Here is a 20614-nt window from a genome sequence, read left to right on the forward strand (position 1 = left end):
ACTTTTAAGGAAATAGACTCTCAGACCAGAATGAACCTTCCCAGTATTGCTCATTTTATATGGGCTTGTAAAGCTCTCAGCCCATTCCAAGCAAGAAAATCAGGAATTCACACTTGGTGTCAAAATTATAATTATTTTCCATAAATTTTACAAGCCAAAGATCCTGCTGACTGAAACCTCACAACAAGTTAAAATTGGGAGATTAAAAGGTCTAAGGTCTACTTTTCCCAATTTCCTGTTTCCAGATCACTCTCGCACAACTAGTGAAACAGATCAGAAAATCGGTCTTTTTAATCTTTGAGAGAGTTTGCCAACTAAATAATAATTTGTATACAGGCTGTGCTATCCGCTTTCATCCAATAAGAGTTGGGGTGACACTGCCACATACTAATTTCACACAATATCATCAATCCATCATATCATACCATCATCCAATCATCTGAGGTGGATTTTAATCCACCACCCATTTTTTAAAAATTCCCCAGCACAACAGTGATAGTTGTTCCAAGTCACCACTCCACTCACAAAATATGATTCTCCGCGTTTAGTAAAGAGAACCTGACACGTCATTTGTTAATTCATATGGTTGAACATAGAATTTTTCTCCCAAATCTACACATTTTATAATATAATGCAAATGAGAAAGTTAGTGTATTTCAAAAATATTTACCTTTGACTGTCCAGGTTTCATCTTTCCTTTTGCAGGAGTGACCTGAAAATGTGCTATCTTAGGGAACTGAAAGAAGAGCGGAAGGAATGGCGAATCATTTCGAATAGTAGTCCTCACATACACTTTTTCACCAACAAGACATTCCTTGAAATCAAATTCTGTCGCTGGACTGATGTTTAAGCTGACAGGAAACCCAGTTCCGGTGAGTGCTAACTCAACTTGCTGCTTATCTACAAAAGGAGACGTGAAACAATGAGCAAAATCTTCCATGCAGATTCAGCTAGAGTTTACAGATCAAAATTGAGAATTTAAGCTATCTTGGCCTGGATTTATCCTGCAACAGTGAGATGCTGTAAATTTTGCCATGTAATATGCCACTCTTGCCGTTGATAACTTACTCCAAATTTTTATGCATATCTAATTCAAATACACACAGCGAGCGTAGCAGCAAGTCTGAAGCAGCACAGCCAATGGCCACAGCAAAAATGCCAAGTGATTTGTGTTTATGATAATATGGTTGTTTAACTGAGTGGGATGAGGATACCAGTTATGGATCCTGCTTCTACTAAAGACGTCAGGGCTGGAATGGATCTGATAGACTGCAGGGTGATTTAACCAGCTCAGAGCTAGGAATTTAAAAATATATATTCCTTTTGTATTACCATTCTTTTACTTACTTGTTCTGAATATTCATTTGCATTCTATTTTGTGTCAGCTGTGGCTCAGTTGGTAGAACACTCACCTCTGACTCACAAGGTTCTGGGTTCAAGACCCACTCCAGGACTTGTACACAAAATTCAAGGTTAACACTGCAGTGCAGTAGTAAGGATGTGCTGCACTGTTGGAGGTGCCTTCTATTGGGTGAGATGTTAAACCAAGGTCCCAACTGCCTACTCTGGTGAAGGTAAAAGATCCCATTGCATTTCTTCAAAGAAGAGCCGGGAAGTTATCTCTGGTGTTCTGGCCAATATTAATCCCTCGGGCAACATCACAAAAACAGACTATCTGGTCATTAACAAATTGCTATTTGTGGGGTTTGCTGTGTAAAACTGGCTGGCGCATTTCCTGCATTACAACAGTAACTACGCTTCAAAAATACTTAGATAAAAGCAAAATACTGCGGATGCTGGAAATCTGAAACAAAAACAGAAAATGCTGGAAAAGCTCAGCAGGTCTAACAGCATCTGTGGAGAGAAAGACAGAGTTAACGTTTTGAGTCCATATGACTCTTCTTCAGAGCTAAAGCGAAGTAAAAATGTTATGAAATTTACAATGTTTAAGGGGGTGGAGCAGGTGAAGCTAGATAGGAGGCCAGCAATAGGTGGGGGTAAAAGAGAGATTGCCAAAGATGTCATGAACAAAAGGACAAAGGGGTGTTAATGGCAGTGGTACTGGCTAAAGGAGGTGCTTATGGTGGCATTAAGGTCAGAAAGCAGAACGTAATAATAGCAGGACAAAGGTAGGGGTTCGTGGGGGTCACAGGGATGGGGTTTGCTGGGGGGGGGCCTCAGCAAGCGCAGGGGGTGGCGCTCAGTGGATCCTCTCCACTTCCCGATGACCAATCCTTCAATCAGACACTGAGTGCCTTTGATTGAGGGACCCCACCACCCCCCAAAGTGGCAGGATTCCAGTACACACCATCGCAGCTAAGTACACCCCCTTCTCACTTCCAAGCTCGCCACAAATGAGAGCACAAGATTCCATCAATTACTTTTCAGTCTAATTGACAGCAGCATGAAAACTGCCTTAACCCAGGAAAATTATGATTGCCTTTGCTTTTAATGGAGAGAGCTATAATCAATAGTTTCTCACAGTTTGCAATGAAGCTAATGTCACAGGGGTTAAAAGTCAAAAGGAAATATGGCATTGCATAAGTAATGCTGCAATTCACTTGCTCCATAATTTCTTCTTTCTTTTGTATCAGTTAAGAGTCTCCAGTTGTAAAATCTGGACCATTGGTATAGTGTTTATCTTGGAATTTGATCTAACACATACTATTTATATGTCCTGAAAGAAAGATCTACAAAATTAATGGTGTTCTACTCTCAAAATTTGAGAACTACTGTTATCTACAAAGTGAAATTGGTTTGCCGCTAATGTAATAATAGTAAATCTACTAAAGTCTTAAAAATTCTCTCTGTTTTTATCAAAATAAAATCCTATTTCCCATCACATCAAAAGTGGTCCTTAAAAACAGGATGCCAAATTGCTCATTATGATCCAAAACTATTTACATCCATACACTTCAAACCAGATAATTATCCATCTCCCTTTTGTTTTGACTGGCAGTCATTTTCAAATTCCACACCATACTCTAATGTTTTGTTAAACACCTAATCTCATTTAAGACAAATTCATTTTAAACTTTAACCCTCTAGTTTTATATTCATGGTTAAATCACATAACCTGATTACATTTACATCACCTGTGTCTCAGCAATTTAAAGACCTTGATGACATTCCCTTTAAGCTTCTTTGCTTTGATGAAAACAAGCTCAGTTCTGCATGTCTCTCCCATAACATAAAACACCAGCATTCTTACCAATCAATTGTGAAACAACACTGAAACGACAATGAAGCCAAAATGCCTTGGCTTATTTTCCAATGCACTCACACAATGGTTTGGATTTTCAGGGCCACTGACAGTATTATTATAACATCTCTGTTCCCCACATCCGCCATTTTGACTGATGCAGGTTCAGGACTGGGGAAGGTCGTCCACCCCCCACAAGGTAGGCAAGCAATTAGGTTCATTAAGAGCCTTTTAAAGCAGAGATAAGAGGCAAACTGGGATTTTCCAGTCAGTTCCAGGGGCGGGGGTGGCGGGTTTACTGCCTGGAGACAAGGTCCCAGGTGGAAGTCTGGGGTGCTAGTGCTTCAGGTGGGCCTACAGGTCCTCTCTGCCTGCTCTGGTGGGGGTGCAACCAAGGGCCACCCTGTAGGTAGGCTCTCCCCACACCCCATCCCCCACCCACCAATACTGATGCCTGCATGGCTGCTTTTTGTATGTTTTTGGTTGCATTTTTTAATAAGTGGCTGAGAGGGAAGCTTCTTGTTGAAGCACCCTCTCAGTTACTTACCTTTTACTGCAGCCAGATTCTCCTCTGAAACTGTAAGACCTGTGACTGGTCCTGTAGCTTCAAGAGCCCACCTGTCACTTTTAACTAGACAGCAAACCTGTCTCCATGCTAATTAAGGGGGTGCCTCAGCCAAAATTCCAGGTCAGATTGTTTCCCCTGGGGGCAGTTTCAGTACCCAGTAATAGTCCCTGCCTCTGTTTCCTGCCCCCAAGGTCAAAATTCCCAACCCTGAGATGAAAACTCTGTCTCATTAACTACCACTGCCATGTGAGTTGCAGCTGTAGGAAACAAAAAATAAATATAGAGCTAGCTGTGCAGTATTAGCACATGAATGCCTTAATGTATTCAAATAATATCACACCCCATTAGTTTGCAATTCTGATTCAATCAACATTTTGCATTTTAAATTTGTTCAGTACCTTTTTGTTCATAGCTTCCAGTGGATGACTTCTGCACAAAGCCATTGCAGCTGCCCATGGCCTCAAATCTCACATAAAGGGCATATTCTTTGTAATCTGCCATTTGATCCTTTTTTCTATGAAATTTTGTAGGCCTATGGGAAAGATCAAAACGTTTTTCAGTTTCTCAGGCATTAAAATCAAATAATCTCTGGGGTATAAATTTTCATCATCACTGCTGGGGTTGAAATCTAGAGGAGTGAACTGCCTATTTGTGTAGAACTCATCTGATCTTCATTCCTTTGAAAACAATTTTAATGAAAATCAGGCAGGTTGTACAATGGCTAAATAATCCTCTCCATAGGTTTACCACCAAGGCAGTGACTGTGAAATATTATCCCCATACCACTGCTCACAAATTATACTATAGGTAAGATCTCTCAGAACATCCTTAAAAGTTCCACCAGACCCTTGCCATAACATTTGCAGAAGCCCAGTTGTTTGCTTCGAAAAGAACGGTTAATCCGTGTCATCGCCAACTCCAGGAGTTAGAACGCAAGAGCATAAGAAATAGGAGCAGGAGAAGGCCACTTGCTCCCTTGAGCCTAACATCATGGCTGATCTGATTGTGGCCTTAACTCTCATCAACATCTTAAAAGGAAAAACGTCCGCCTTCCTTAATAAGGGAAATTCGGTCAATGGGCAAGAGATGTGGACTTGGTATGCCAAGAGAGATTAGACACGCCAGCCTCCAGATATAGAGCAGAGTCTAGGAAGAATGCAGCCTGAACTCCCAAAGAAAAGCAATTATATTTGGATCAGTCCCATTGCAGGCACTAGATTTGCAGTTGAGACAGATAGGAAACTGGGATTTGTTCGTAATGACACAGGTGCCTGAAAACTAACACAAATGAGGGACCATCTCTCTGACCCTGCAACCTCCAATAAATTCCATACTAAAGCACACCAGAGGGCGGAATGCCACTAAAACTGCCAGGATTAAACCCTATGGTGTTTTGAGGCAGTTAATTTGTGAATGATAGAATGCTATGGTATAATAGGAGCAAAACTCCGCAATGGTTTGGTTCTTGAAATTTTTCAAAAATACCCCACCCCAGTACTTTTTAAACTTACTTGTAAGACAATTTCAAACCATTTTACAAATAAAGTTCCTGGCCTCGTGATCATAATTGCCATTTTTGCAATATTACTGAGTGAGGTCAGTCAGACTTATCTTACAGCTGCTTATTATTTTCAATGATGCATAGGAAGGTACTGAGAGAAAATGCCTCCAAAATTATGATAGCTATTCTACTGCCCCTGTGACTACCAGCATATGTCAGACTCATTAACGTTCTTTGGTCTATATTAGCACTTTTTAGCATTAATAATGTAGCATAATAGGTTAATAGTTATGGTAAAAAGTTAGTGATGTGTATCATGATGTAACAGGGGCATCGGCAGTTATGTGCTAGAGACTGTCGAACAGATGGAAAAGCCTATGCACAAGGGAGATGTGCTTACTTAGTAGCTCATCATGTATATAGTGTAAATAAAGTAGTTTCGAAATAACCTACCTGAGTCAGACAAGAGTTACTCATGGGTATAGGGAAACCTTCTTAGTATAGACTAAGTATGAGACAAACCACAAAACATATACCTTCTTGAGTTGGTTGATTTGAATAATCCCAATTAACATTGCACAGGGTGTATACATTTACTGTCAGCAATAAATTAATCAAGTATTCATCAGAATTTGCAATGCCCTGCACGTGCTAAGTGAAGGCCTTCACAACCACGTAATTATCTAAAGTGCCATTTCTGTAAAAGCTGGAACATTATCCTCTAAAATTCTACATTCTTACAGAGGAGAAAGAGATGTGGTGAAGTGTTGGGCTGTGGTTATATGAAAGTGAAGGGAAGTGGGGGAGAAGGATCTTGTGAGGCTTATGATTAGCCACAAGTAGTGCAGTTATGAGCACAGAATAAGAGGTATACTTAACAACTCTAGTAAGATCATTGAACTTCATTTGGCGATGTAGCCATACACTGGGTACTAGAGTCCAGGTATTCACATACTCTCTAATCTCGTAAAACTGGTAGCGGAATTTTTACCCCCTGAAGGGAGGAGGATATCCCTTCTCCTGCCCATTACCTGCACCAGGACCTCCAAGGCAGCATCTGAGAGCCTTGGTTTTCTTAGCACTTCAGCCATATCTCTCCTTTTAGGAACATAGGAAATAGGAACAGGAGTAGGCCATTCAGCCCATCAAGCCTGCTCCACCATTCAAACAGATCATGGCTGATCATCTACCTCTTACGCCATTTTTCCCCACTAGCCCATATCCCTTGATGTCATTGGTATCCAGAAATCTATCGATTTCTGTCTTCAACATATTCAATAATTGAGCTTCCACATCCCTCTGGGGTAGATAATTCCAAAGATTCACCACCTTCTGAGTGAAGAAGTTCCCTCTGATTTCAGTCTTAAATGGCCTGCCCTTTATTCTGAGACAGTGTCCCCTGTGTTCTGAACAGTTTTCTAGACTCACCAACCAGAGGAAACATCCTATCCACATCTAAAACAAAAACAGAATTACCTGGAAAAACTCAGCAGGTCTGGCAGCATCGGCGGAGAAGAAAAGAGTTGACGTTTCGAGTCCTCATGATGCAGTAGTTTTTTGTTTCTATCCACATCTACCCTGTCACACCCGGTAATAATTTTGTAAGTTTCAATGAGATCACCTCTGATTCTTCGAAATGCTAGAAAATGCAGGCCCAGTTTCCTCAATCTCTCCTTATAAGACAATCCCGCCATCCCAACTTTTAAAAACTGTTTCCTTGGTGGCTGCAGCGAGGATGGACCTCCCCTTTAAGAAGTGCTGGCTGCCTTTAAATGCCATCATGGAAGTTGGATATCCGCCAAACCTCCGCCTATACCCTAAACTACCTCCCCCTATAGGCATGCAGCTAACATGAGTAGTACCACCTATATAGCTGACTTAGAATTAATAATTTGTGGCACACAAGTGCCAGGCAATTACCATCTCTAACTATCTCCCCTTGACACTCAATGGCATGACTATCACTGAATCTTCCACCATCATCATCCTGGGAGCTACCACTGGCCAGAAATTGAACTGGAACAACTACATTAATACAGTGGCTACAAAAGCAGGTCAGAGGCTAGGAATCCTGTGGAAAGTAACTCACCTCCTGACTCCCAAAGCATGTCCACTATCTACAAGGCACAAGTCAGGAGTGTGATAGAATGCCCCCACTTGGCTGGATGAGTGCAGTTCAAACACTCAAGGTGCTTGACATCATCCAGGGCAAAGCAGCCCGCTTGACTGGCATCCATTCACCACCCTGGGTGCACAGCGGCCCCATGTGTAACTTCTAAAAGATGCATTACAGCACACTATCCTGATTTGGAAATATATTGCTATTCCTTCATTATAGCTGGGTCAAAATCGTGGAGTTCCGTCCCAAACAGCACTGTGGGAGTACCTACACCACACGGCTGCAGCAGTTCAAGAAGACGCCACCACCTTCTCAAGGGCAAATAAGGATGGGCAATAATTGCTAGCCTTGCTAGCGATACCCACATCTCATGAACAAACAAAAAAAATCCTGCAGATTTTGAAATAGATCATCCTGTAGATCTTGGAAGCTAATATCCTTCATTCTCTCCAAATGTTCCCCTGAGACTTGAAGTTTGGTGGTCAAAATACCCACTTTAGATGCACTGACTGGCCTGGAGGCCTCTATCTTGGTGGGAATAGCACTGTACTCTTTTGAATCCTTCTTGTATACTGACACAGAGGATGTTATCAGACTCTGCCATGAACCCTGTTAGCTGTCTCAGGCTCTCCTAAATGGTCATCAATGACTCTAAACAAACAAAATGTTTGCCCAGCATTCTTCTTTTAGAATAGGATTCCGCAGGCCCAGAAGCCCATAGTTAACTTCTGGAGTCCATCCAAACATCACTGTCATATCCAACTTTCACCTCTGCCTCATCTGGCACTGTGACAGCAATGAACAAAAGAGCTCTGCACAAACTGCAAGGAGGGTCAGAGTGAGCTGGCAGCTTACTATGGCTAGTCTAATAAGGTCAATGAATTTCTTGCTGCATTGCACAGCAGTCCTGGTATTCAATAAGGTTCCCTCACTTCCCCCCATGAAACATCCATCACAATCTTCCTGAGTCACTGGCCCTTGACCACAAACAGCCTATACCTCCTGCTCTATATCTCCATTATGAGGACATCACATTGATCACTCATTTCCTAAATCTGGCTGCCATTCTTGCTGCCCAAGCTGACTGATTCCTCCAATGCTCCCATTGCCCTTTAAACAGCAGCTGGTTTTATATCACCAGGTGAGATGTGAGATGCATAATAAAATAAGGGAGCAAAAATATAGTGTTCTTATTGACTTTCTGTGAGCAACAGCACAGTGATATATTTGATAACATTAAGATCAATCAAGTCAATGAAACAAGAGGACGTAATTTAGTGAGACATAAAGTTAAAACATTGCTTTACTCAAAGGATGATAAATGTTTGGAATAATTCACAAGATAAGGTAATGAATCAACAATATTCAAAGAGTTCAAGATGTTGTTGGTTACTCAGCTGGGTGAGCTGAAATACAAGAGGAACAGTTCAATAGATCAAATGGTTGTTCTCCAATTATTTTATGTTCCTTAAAAATTATAATAAATAACAATTCAGCACTTTTTACATTGCAGCAGAGATGATCAACAGCAAGGTGCATAGGTCTTAATCTGTTCAATGTTATCAATTCCCGCATAAAATATACTCCAGAGAGACAATATGCTATTTTTATATGACAGTTGGGATAATTCTGAGAGTGTATCTTTTAGCATTATAATTTGAATTCTCTCATCTAGACAGTAGATTAATCCATTACAATGAGTGAATGTAAAAACATAAATACAGTAATAAAATAATTTCAATATCCTTAGAATCATTTGACTTACTCAATGTCCTTTGGACTGAAGCACAGAGTAATAATGGTTTTGTCATACGGATATAGAATCCCTTGGCAAGGGTGACACAGAATCAGAGCAGATGTATAAGCACTTGGCCTGGGTTGGTCTACCTCTCTATTTGCCAAAACTGCATCGGCACTCAAGGATAATTCTGTACCCTAAATCAAAGAAAATTAGTTTAAAAATTAAATTAAGGAAATCATATTTTATCAATAACCTTTGATTCTGCAACAAAAATAAAACATCACCAACTTGCCTACTAGCAGGGACAACCAACCTTTTATATTGTAGAAAATGATTCTTGTTCATCAACAAATTAACTTAGCAACAAACCTCACTCCACTGCTATATTTACTCAAAGTAGAAATTCAAGGAAAATGATAACTTCCAAAACTGTGATCCGTCCAAAGATTGGAACAGGTGGCTCTCCAGATTTAGGTCTGTTTCCCTGCCCTCCACAACATATTTGATCTTACTTCCTCCTAGACAGGTGAAGCAAGACCAAATCCTGCGTTTCATTCAAATGATCCGGCTCAGGTCAGGAATTCATCGCACATAATTTTACACCAGATCATGTCAATGTGTTAACTATGAAATGACAATATGTTGGACATGCACCATTTCAGGAAATTCATAAAGTGTACAAATTTCAACATAAATGAGGAATCATTTGCAAGTCATCCTTACAAATGTTTATCAGAGCCAAGGCATTCGATTAACGTAACAGCACCCAAAATCAAGTTTGAAATGTTTATTCCAGATAGTATCACTTCAAAAAAAAATACAGTAGAGTTTCTGATTTGGGGACAATCGTCAATCTTGGTGCACATTGCGCTCAAAATTGCTTGAGTTTTCCCAAGTGAAGTTATGGTTCACACAATCTCATTTGCATAATCACAAATAAAAAATCTTCCATGAACGACGGGCAGAGTTTCAGAACCTAATTGTTTATTCCATTCCCTTGTATGAAAAAAAAATTTCTTGATATATTTAAGGGTGCTAATCTGCTGCAATTTATGATTACAGCTGAAAATGGTTTATCAGTAAAAAAGATAAAACATTTTTAATAAGTGTTGTTATAGAGTTGATTTTCCAGGCAACTTTTCTTGGTGGAAACATTGAACTTTATTTCCAAGTCAGCAGCAGCAGCTCATGTGTGCATCTCACTCTATAACTAAAGAACTCTCCCCTAGAGGTTCCCTGTGCTACAATCTGATTGGTTTATATAGATCATGTAATCTTACAACACAGGATTATTCTTAAAGCTACAGTGCTATGTTTATCAAAACTATAATTACTACACTCCTCCCCCTTTAAGTTTTCTATACATTTGTATTTACAAGGATATTTATCTCATACCATTACAATATTTACACAGGTCATGAAATTATAACAAAAACAGAAAAATGCTGGAAAAACTCAGCAGGTCCAGCAACATCTGTGGAGAGAGAAACAGAGTTAATGTTTCGAGTCCGTATGGCAAAGGTCAGCACCCGCAGCATCATACAGCATCCGCAGTATTTTGCTCTTATCGTGAAATTATAAGTTGTCTATCAGGTGGTTTCCTGGTCGGTGTGGAACGTCGTAGCTCCACGACTTCTGATTCATTGGTAGGAACCACAATCTCTGGAACTGCAATAACATGAGGTACCTCATTAGGCACATGCAATTCAGTGTCACCCACTCTGACAGAGATATTGGGCATGTCTATCCTTCATTGAACAACTTCAACAGGAACCACAGGTTCAACAGTGGTTACAGGTGGAACATCATTTTGTTGTGGTATCTCCCTTCTTCTTAAATGATCCACGTGCTTACGGGTGACCTGGCCCTCCACTTCTATGTGGTATGACAATGGTACGGTCACAGAGCTTACTTTACCAGGTAACTACTTCAGTCCTCCACCGAAATTCCTTACATATACTGCTTCTCCAACAGTAAATTGTCACTCACAACTATGCAAATCATGAGTCGCTTTTTGGACCCCTTGACTTTTCTCCTCCTTCCCCTCCAAATCAGGCTTAGTCTTGTTCAAAGACGATGCCTCATCAATAACTCTCCAGATACTGTATCTGTCCTAGTGTGGGGGGTTGTGGTGTTCTATAGTGAAATAGGAACCGAGCAAGATTCCAATGATTCACCTTTTAACTTTTTCATTCCCGCCTTAAAAGTTTGTACTGTTCTTTCCACCAGTCTGTTCGATGACGGATGGTATGATGCAGTCTTCACGTAGTTGATACTATTCAGGCTGACAAATCGCTGGAATTCAGCACTGGTAAACGCAGTACCATTATCTGAGATGATTACCTCAGGCAAGCCATGGATGGAAAAGCTCTGGTGAAATTTTTCGATCGCAGCGCCTGATGTTGGCAACTTTACCTCAAACATCTGACCACCTAGAATGAGCATCTATAATCAGTAGAAACATGGTTCCAAGGAAAGGACCGACATAATCTACGTGCAATCACACCCAGGGCCTGCCAGGCCACTCCCATGGGTGTAATGGGGCTACTACCAGCAACTTCTGCATCTGTAGACATTGCATGCATTGCTTAACTACCTTCTCAATATCACCATCCATTCCCAGCCACCAAAGATAAACTCACACAATCATTTTCATCCTGGAGATTCCTGGATGGGCACTGTGTAACTCTACTAAGAGCAGTACTACTCATGCACCCCATAATACAATACCATCCTGATTACTTATTTCATCTCCTCTGTTGAAAAATGGCTTCAATTCATCAGGTACTGGTTCCTGGGACCATCCATGTAACACTTGATCTCTCACTCAAGACAGGACTGGATCACGATTCATCCAGTTTCTTATCTGCCTGGCACAGGCTGGTGAGGAATCCAAGAAATTAATCACCAATACGATTTATTGGGGAATTGGGACATGTTCATTGCTCTCTTGCAAAGGAAAGTGACTTAGGGCATCGGCATTTGCTATATAAATCCCTGGTCTATGCACGAAGGCGTATTCATATGCTGCCAAAATTAGGGCCCATCTTTTGATTCATGCAGAAGTTATGGGATGTATAGCCTTTTCCTCGCTAAACACACCCAAAAGTGGTTTGTGGTCTGATACTATCATGACATGTCTCCCGTGCATGTATTGGTGGGATTTTTTTACACCAAAAATAATCAACAGACCTTCCTTTTCAATCTACGAATATCCTTTATCGGCTATGGCAAGTGTCCTGGATACATAGCCTATCGGCCTCTCTGTATCATCGTCCATCTTGTGAGATAGTACCGCTCCCACTCCATAGGGGGACGCATCGCAGGTTAGCACCAATTCCTTCATCTGGTCATAATGCACTAACAAATTTGAAGAGTGTAAGAGCTGTTTTACTTTCATGAAGGCTTCTTCTTGGGGTGACTCCCAAACCCAACGCTGGTTTTTCTTTAGCAGTGAATGCAGAGGGGCTAGAACCGCTGACAAATATGGTAGAAAACGGCCATAATAATTTACCATGTCTAAAAATGATTTAAGTTCAGAGATGTTCTTAGATGCGGGTGCCTCTCTGATTGCTTTAACCTTCTCTTCAACTGAGTGTATCCCTTGGGCATCCAATCAGTGGCCAAAAAAAATGACTTCATTTGCCTGAAAAGTACATTTTTCCTTCTTTAGGTGTACTCCTGCTTCTAAAAATTGTTTCAGGGCTTCCTCTAGATTAGTTGAGTGTTTTGTTTCTGTGAATCCAGTTGTTAGTACATCGTCCAGGTAGACCACAGCTTGAGGTAGTCCTTGTAGCAAGCTCTCCATCGTTCTCTGAAAAATGACACATGCCAAAGAAACACCGAAGGGCAGGTGTGTGTATTGATATAACCCTTTGTGGGTTTGTGGGTGTTTATGGTCACAAATTCGCTGGACGCCTCATCCAGTTCCAGTTGTCGATATGCGTGACTCATATCAATCTTTGTATACGTCGTCCCTCCTGCTAGTTTGGCATAGAGGTCTTCAATCTTGGGAATAGGGGACCTGTCCAGTTTGGCTGCTTTGTTGATCACTAATTTATAATCCGCACAGATTCGGATAATCTGATCTGGTTTTAGGACAGGGACTATAGATGCTGCCCACTCTGAGAACTGAACTGCTTTTATGACACCCAGCCTCTCTAGCCGGTTTAACTCAGTGTCAACCTTCTTTCTTAGGGTGTATGGCATCAGTCTTACTTTCAAGAAGCGAGAGGTTGCTTCTGAGTCCACATAAATCTTGGCCTGCAGGCCTTGGATTTTCCCCAGTTCATCCTGGAAGACAGTTTGATTTTTTTAGCAGTTCTGGCAGTCCTCCTGCTCACAACTGGAAGATTTCGGACCAGTTTAATTTAATCTCTTTCAACCAGTCTCAACCTAGAAGGCTTGGTCCTTCACCTTTTACCACCATCACTGGTAGCTGTGCCAATTGGTGTCTATACTGAACAGTTACTCGAATGATACCTTTTACTTGGATTTCTTCAGCGGTGTAGGTTTTCAATTTGGCAGAAGTTTGTTCCAAAGTTAATTGTTGAGCACCTTTATTTAAACATCTGAAACTGTGTTCTCCTACGACAGTTCAGTGTCTACCTCCATTTTTAAGGGTTTACCATTCAGCAGTATAGGGACAGTGATTGGCTCTGTCTTCCCAACTTTCATGCTAAATAAGGAATAAATGTCAGAATTGGTTATTTCTGAGTCTTCCATACTATATACTTCTCTTTAAATCGGCAATTGTTAGGAGTATGATTGTTTCCATGTCAATAACACTTAGTTTTTGAATTTTCTGCTGAGCTGTTTGTTCTAAATTTTCAGGTAGCGGCGGAGTCCCGGCTTTTTGCCCCACTTTCAGCTGACCGTTCCTGCCCAACTAGGAAAACAGTGCCATTTTGCGCACCTTGAATCACTCATGAATCCTTTACAGCGCTTTCCATCATCAGCGCTATTTCTAACGCTTTCTTAAAATCAAGATCCACTTCAGCCAGCAATCTTTGCTGAACAGCATCCTCCTGCATGCCACAGACCAAACGATCCCTGAGCATATCATTCAGGGTTTCAGTGAAATCATAATATTCCATTAGTTGTTTTAATTTCGCCACGTAGGTAGCAGTGGTCTCTCCCGGGGCTCTATTCCGTGAATTAAACCTGAACCTCTGCATTGTGACTGAGGGCTTGTGATGGAAATGTTCCTTAACGAGGTCTACTAATTCACTGAAAGTCTCCAAATTAGGGGCACTGGGGGCGGTCAAGCTTCGAATTAAACTGTTGGTCTTGCTCCCACAAATACTCAGGAGAATCACTCTCTTCTTTTCCTCCCCCATGATATTGTTGGCTTGAAGGTAGAACTAAAGACGTTCTATATATTGAGACCAGTCATCTATGGCTGGTTCAAAAGGATCAATTCTGCAAAACTGTGCCATCTTGGATGAGTATATCTTCCTTTCTTTTTAACTATCTTAGATACTCACAATCGCTGGGCGAGGGACAGCACTGGATCTGATTTATCCTTGGCACCAGTTTGTTATAGAGTTGATTTTCCAGGCAACTTTTCTTGGTGGAAACATCGAACTTTATTTACAAGACAGCTACAGCAGCTCATGTGTGCATCTCACTCTATAACTAAAGAAGGACTCTCTCCGAGAGGTTCCCCACACTACAATCTGATTGGTTTACACAGATCATGTGATCTTACAAAACAGGAATATTATTAAAGCTACAGTCCTATGTTTATCAAAACTATAATTACTACAAGTGTCTAGACCACCACCTGTGAGTGACTGACTTTAAATAACTGAAAATGTCTTTAAAAAAAGAGCCATTAACTAATTTAAAAACAAAAAACTACTGCGGATGCTGGAAATCCAAAACAAAAACAGAATTAACTGGAAAAACTCAGCAGATCTGGCAGCATCGGCAGAGAAGAAAAGAGTTGACGTTTCGAGTCCTCATGACCATTCAGCAGAACTGAGTATAGTTAGGAGAGGTGTGAAATATAAGCTGGTTTAAGGTTGGGGGTGGGGGAGGTGGGGAGAGAGAAGTTGGGGGGGTGTGGTTGTAGGGACAAGCAAGCAGTGATAGGAGCAGATAATCAAAAGATGTCACAGACAAAAGGAACAAAGGGGTGTTAAAGGTGGTGAAATTATCTAAGAAAATGTGCTAATTAAGAATGGATGGCAGGACACTCAAGGTACAGCTCTAGTGGGGGTGGGGTGGAAAGGCTGACAAGATATTACAGTTGTAGATTTAAAAATAATGGAAATAGGTGAGAAAAGAAAAATCTATATAAATTATTGAAAAAAACAAAAGGGAGGGGGAAGAAACGGGGTGGGGATGGGGGGAGGGAGTTTAAGATCTAAAGTTGTTGAATTCAATATTCAGCCCGGAAGGCTGTAAAGTGCCTAGTCGGAAGATGAGGTGCTATTCCTCCAGTTTGCGTTGGGCTTCACTGGAACAATGCAGCAAGCCAAGAACAGACATGTGGGCAAGAGAGCAGGGTGGAGTGTTAAAATGGCAAGCGACAGGGATGTTTGGGTCTTTCTTGCGGACAGACCGCAGGTGTTCTGCAAAGCAGTCGTCCAGTTTGCGTTTAGTCTCTCCAATGTAGAGGAGACCGCATTGGGAGCAACGAATGCAGTAGACTAAGTTAGGGGAAATACAAGTGAAATGCTGCTTCACTTGAAAGGAGTGCTTGGGCCCTTGGACGGTGAGGAGAGAGGAAGTGAAGATGAGAGACCTGGAAAAATTTATTGATTTTGCTTCCAATCTCCACCCCTCCATCATTTTCACATGGTCCATCTCTGACACTTCCCTTCCCTTCCTTGACCTCTCTGTCTCAATTTCTGATGATAGACTGTCCACCAATATCCATTACAAGCCTACCGACTCCCACAGCTACCTCGACTACAGCTCCTCACTCCCCGCTTCCTGTAAGGACTCCATCCCATTCTCTCAGTTCCTTCGTCTCCGTCGCATCTGTTCCGATGACGCTACCTTCAAAAACAGTTCCTCTGACATGTCCTCCTTCTTCCTTAACCGAGGTTTTCCACCCACAATCGTTGACAGGGCCCTCAACCGTGTCCAGCCCATATCCCGCGCATCCGCCCTCACGCCTTCTCCTCCCTCCCAGAAACATGATAGGGTCCCCCTTGTCCTCATTTATCACTCCACCAGCCTCCACATTCAAAGGATCATCCTCCGCCATTTCCGCCAACTCCAGCATGATGCCACCACCAAACACATCTTCCCTTCACCCCCCCAGCGGCATTCCATAGCAATTGTTCCCTCCGGGACACCCTGGTCCACTCCTCCATCACCCCCTACTCCTCAAACCCCACCTATGGCACCCCCACCATGCCCACGCAGAAGATGCAACACCTGCCCCTTCACTTCCTCTCTCCTCACCGTCCAAGGGCCCAAACACTCCTTTCAAGTGAAGCAGCATTTCACTTGCATTTCCCCTAACTTAGTCTACTGCATTCGTTGCTCCCAATGTGGTCTCCTCTACATTGGAGAGACCAAACGTTAACTGGGCGACCGCTTTGCAGAACACCTGCCGTCTGTCTGCAAGAAAGACCCAAACCTCCCTGTCGCTTGCCATTTTAACACTCCACCCTGTTCTCTTGCCCACATGTCTGTCCTTGGCTTGCTGCATTGTTCCAGTGAAGCCCAACGCAAACTGGAGGAACAGCAGCTCATCTTTCGACTAGGCACTTTACAGCCTTCCGGGCTGAATATTGAATTCAACAACTTTAGATCTTAAACTCCCTCCCCCCATCCCCACCCCGTTTCTTCCCCCTCCCTTTTGTTTTTTTTTTCAATAATTTATATAGATTTTTCTTTTCCCACCTATTTCCATTATTTTTAAATCTACAACTGTAATACCTTGTCAGCCTTTCCACCTCACCCCCACTAGAGCTGTACCTTGAGTGTCCTGCCATCCATTCTTAATTAGCACATTTTCTTAGATAATATCACCACCTTCAGCACCTTTGATCCTTTTGTCTGTGACATCTTTCCATTAACTAATTTAACCTGTCCATACTAATTAGTTTCTTAGTAAATTATTTGCAATATGTAAAAACTTTTAAAAGGTGCCTATTTGTCCCCTTGCATCTAAAAAACAGTTTAACATGAAGAGCCTCCTCGGAGGGCCACAAATTGGGCACTATTAGCAGATACTCAGCATGATAATTAACTCTATCTGGGAGCGTGGCCAGTTTTGTGGGCAGGGCAGTCTTCCAGCCCAATGTCTTTTAAGCCAGAGCAAAAATTGCAGAAACTCAATGTGCAGCAGACACAGCTTGCACTTGAAGTTCCTCAAACTTTTGCACTGGTTTAGGCAATTTCCGGTGAATTATACAGGGAAATCAGAGCAACCTAGCAGCAATTCTACCCCATTAGTCAATCACCAAATGAAAATACAATTTAGAGATGTTTCTTTGTAAAATAAATGCCATTTTTTCAGTATTCATAATAGTTAATTAAACACGTAAGATCTGCAATTTTAATAAAATAAGCAAATCTAAATTATCCTGTATTTAAATACTTTAAGACTACAACATCCAACACATATACAGATTTACAGACCTTTAAATATAACAGCACAGTGTCCAGTTTTTGAGTGTTACAGGCATCTAAACCTCCAACATGGCAGGCAAGAAGCACAGATTCACTACAAGCCAGAAGCATACCGCCTGCCGTATTGGTATAGACAAAAACCAGGCACCCTACTCCTCAACCCCCACTTATGGCACCTCCCCATGCCCACGCAGAAGATGCAACACCTGCCCCTTCACTTCCTCTCTCCTCACCGTCCAAGGGCCCAAACACTCCTTTCAAGTGAAGCAGCATTTCACTTGCATTTCCCCTAACTTAGTCTACTGCATTCGTTGCTCCCAATGCGGTCTCCTCTACATTGGAGAGACCAAACGCAAACTGGGCGACCGTTTTGCGGAACACCTGCGGTCTGTCCGCAAGAAAGACCCAAACCTCCCTGTCGCTTGCCATTTTAACACTCCACCCTGTTCTCTTGCCAACATGTCTGTCCTCGGCTTGCTGCATTGTTCCAGTGAAGCCCAACGCAAACTGGAGGAACAGCACCTCATCTTCCGACTAGGCACTTTACAGCCCTCTGGGCTGAATATTGAATTCAACAACTTTAGATCTTAAACTCCCCCTCCCCCCATCCCCACCCCGTTTCTTTTCCCCCCCCACCCGCTTTTTTTTCAATAATTTATATAGATTCTTCTTTCCCCACCTATTTCCATTATTTTTAAAACTAAAACCTTTAGTCTTTCCACCCCACCCCCACTAGAGCTGTACTTTAAATATCCTGTTTTCCATTCTTAATTAGCACTTAAATCAGACAAAGACCACCACCTTCAACACCTCTTTGACCCTTTTGTCTCTGACATCTTTTGATTATCTGCTCACACCACACCCTCAATGTGTCTCTTCCCGCCCCCCCCCCCCCCCCCACCCCCCCACCCACCTTAAACCAATTTATATTTCTCCCTTGTTGAAACTATGCTGCAGTTCTGCCGAAGGGCCATGAGGGCTCGAAACGTTGACTGATTTCTTCTCCGCCGATGCTGCCAGACTTGCTGAGTTTTTCCAGGTAATTCTGTTTTTATTTTGTTTATCCATGGCCCATATCCCAAACAGGCAGCTTTTCATATGCAAATAAGGGGCCTTACCTGTTTGAGGCCCTGCCGTCAATATTTGCTTGCCCTGAGGCAGCTAGCACCTGTGTCAGTGACGCTGAAGAAAACAAACCTACCAAAGACTTAATAGGCGGTCCTTAAATTGACTGGTGTAGTCACTGGCAGAAAGGTAAGTTTGTTAGAGTTATGTACCTAAATGTGGAGCCAGGAGGAGCAGAGGTGCTCTTCCAGTCTCTCCATTCAAACAGCAGGTCACTGCTGCTCACCATTCATACTCCAACTCCGACCCCACCCTCTCAGGTCCTCGCACAAACCCTACTCACTGTGACCTCAACACTCCCCCAATCCCATCCCAGACAACTTTTATTGGTGGAAACATTGAACTTTATTTACAAGACAGCTACAGCAGCTCATGTGTGCATCTCACTCTATAACTAAAGAAACACTCTCTCCGAGAGGTTCCCCACACTACAATCTGATTGGTTTACACAGATCATGTGATCTTACAAAACAGGAATATTATTAAAAACAAAAAGCTAAAAGCTACTGCGGATGCTGGAAATCCAAAACAAAAACAGAATTACCTGGAAAAACTCAGCAGGTCTGGCAGCATCGGCGGAGAAGAAATCAGTTAACGTTTCGAGCCTTCATGGCCCTTCGGCAGAACTGAAGCATAGTTAGGAGAAAGGAGAAATATAAACTGGTTTAAGGTGGAGCGGGGGCGGGTGGGGGGACAGAGAAGTTGAGGGTGTGGTGATTGTGGAGATAAGCAAGCCGTGATAGGAGCAGATAATCAAAAGATGTCACAGACAAAAGGATCAAAGAGGTGTTGAAGGTGGTGATATTTGTCTAAGAAAAGTGCTAATTAAGAATGGAAGACAGGACATTCAAAATACAGCTCTAGTGGGGGTGGGGTGGAAAAGACTAACAAGGTTTTAGTTTTAGATTTAAAAATAATGGAAATAGGTGGGGAAAGAAGAATCTATATAAATTATTGAAAAAAATTGAAAAAAAAAGGGGGGGGGAGTAGAAACGGGGTGGGGATGGGGGGAGGGGGAGTTTAAGATCTAAAGTTGTTGAATTCAATATTCAGCCCGGAAGGCTGTAAAGTGCCTAGTCGGAAGATGAGGTGCTGTTCCTCCAGTTTGCGTTGGGCTTCACTGGAACAATGCAGCAAGCCAAGGACAGACATGTGGGCAAGAGAACAGGGTGGAGTGTTAAAATGGCAAGCGACAGGGAGGTTTGGGTCTTTCTTGCGGACAGACCGCAGGTGTTCCGCAAAACGGTCGCCCAGTTTGCGTTTGGTCTCTCCAATGTAGAGGAGACCGCATTGGGAGCAACGAATGCAGTAGACTAAGTTAGGGGAAATGCAAGTGAAATGCTGCTTCACTTGAAAGGAGTGTTTGGGCCCTTGGACGGTAAGGAGAGAGGAAGTGAAACCCCCTACTCCTCAACCCCCACTTATGGCACCTCCCCATGCCCACGCAGAAGATGCAACACCTGCCCCTTCACTTCCTCTCTCCTCACCGTCCAAGGGCCCAAACACTCCTTTCAAGTGAAGCAGCATTTCACTTGCATTTCCCCTAACTTAGTCTACTGCATTCGTTGCTCCCAATGTGGTCTCCTCTACATTGGAGAGACCAAACGCAAACTGGGCGACCGTTTTGCGGAACACCTGCGGTCTGCCCGCAAGAAAGACCCAAACCTCCCTGTCGCTTGCCATTTTAACACTCCACCCTGTTCTCTTGCCCACATGTCTGTCCTTGGCTTGCTGCATTGTTCCAGTGAAGCCCAACGCAAACT

The 20614-nt window shown here is 42.4% G+C and overlaps 1 protein-coding gene across 1 annotated transcript in view; it reads right to left on the bottom strand.

Moving 5' to 3' along the window:
- The window catches only part of LOC144691873 (cilia- and flagella-associated protein 47-like), a 647761-nt gene that overhangs the window by 618738 nt on the left and 8409 nt on the right, over positions 1-20614 (bottom strand). The window contains exons 3-5 of the mRNA XM_078560450.1: positions 9156-9325; positions 4169-4302; positions 671-900 (exon numbers count right to left, since the gene is read on the bottom strand). Of these exons, the coding sequence (XP_078416576.1) occupies positions 671-900; positions 4169-4302; positions 9156-9325 (534 nt within the window). The remainder of the gene's footprint in view (positions 1-670; positions 901-4168; positions 4303-9155; positions 9326-20614) is intronic.

This window comes from Cetorhinus maximus, chromosome 16 (genome assembly GCF_964194155.1).
Source record: "Cetorhinus maximus chromosome 16, sCetMax3.hap1.1, whole genome shotgun sequence".
In the NCBI taxonomy this organism is placed as follows: Eukaryota; Metazoa; Chordata; class Chondrichthyes; order Lamniformes; family Cetorhinidae; genus Cetorhinus; species Cetorhinus maximus.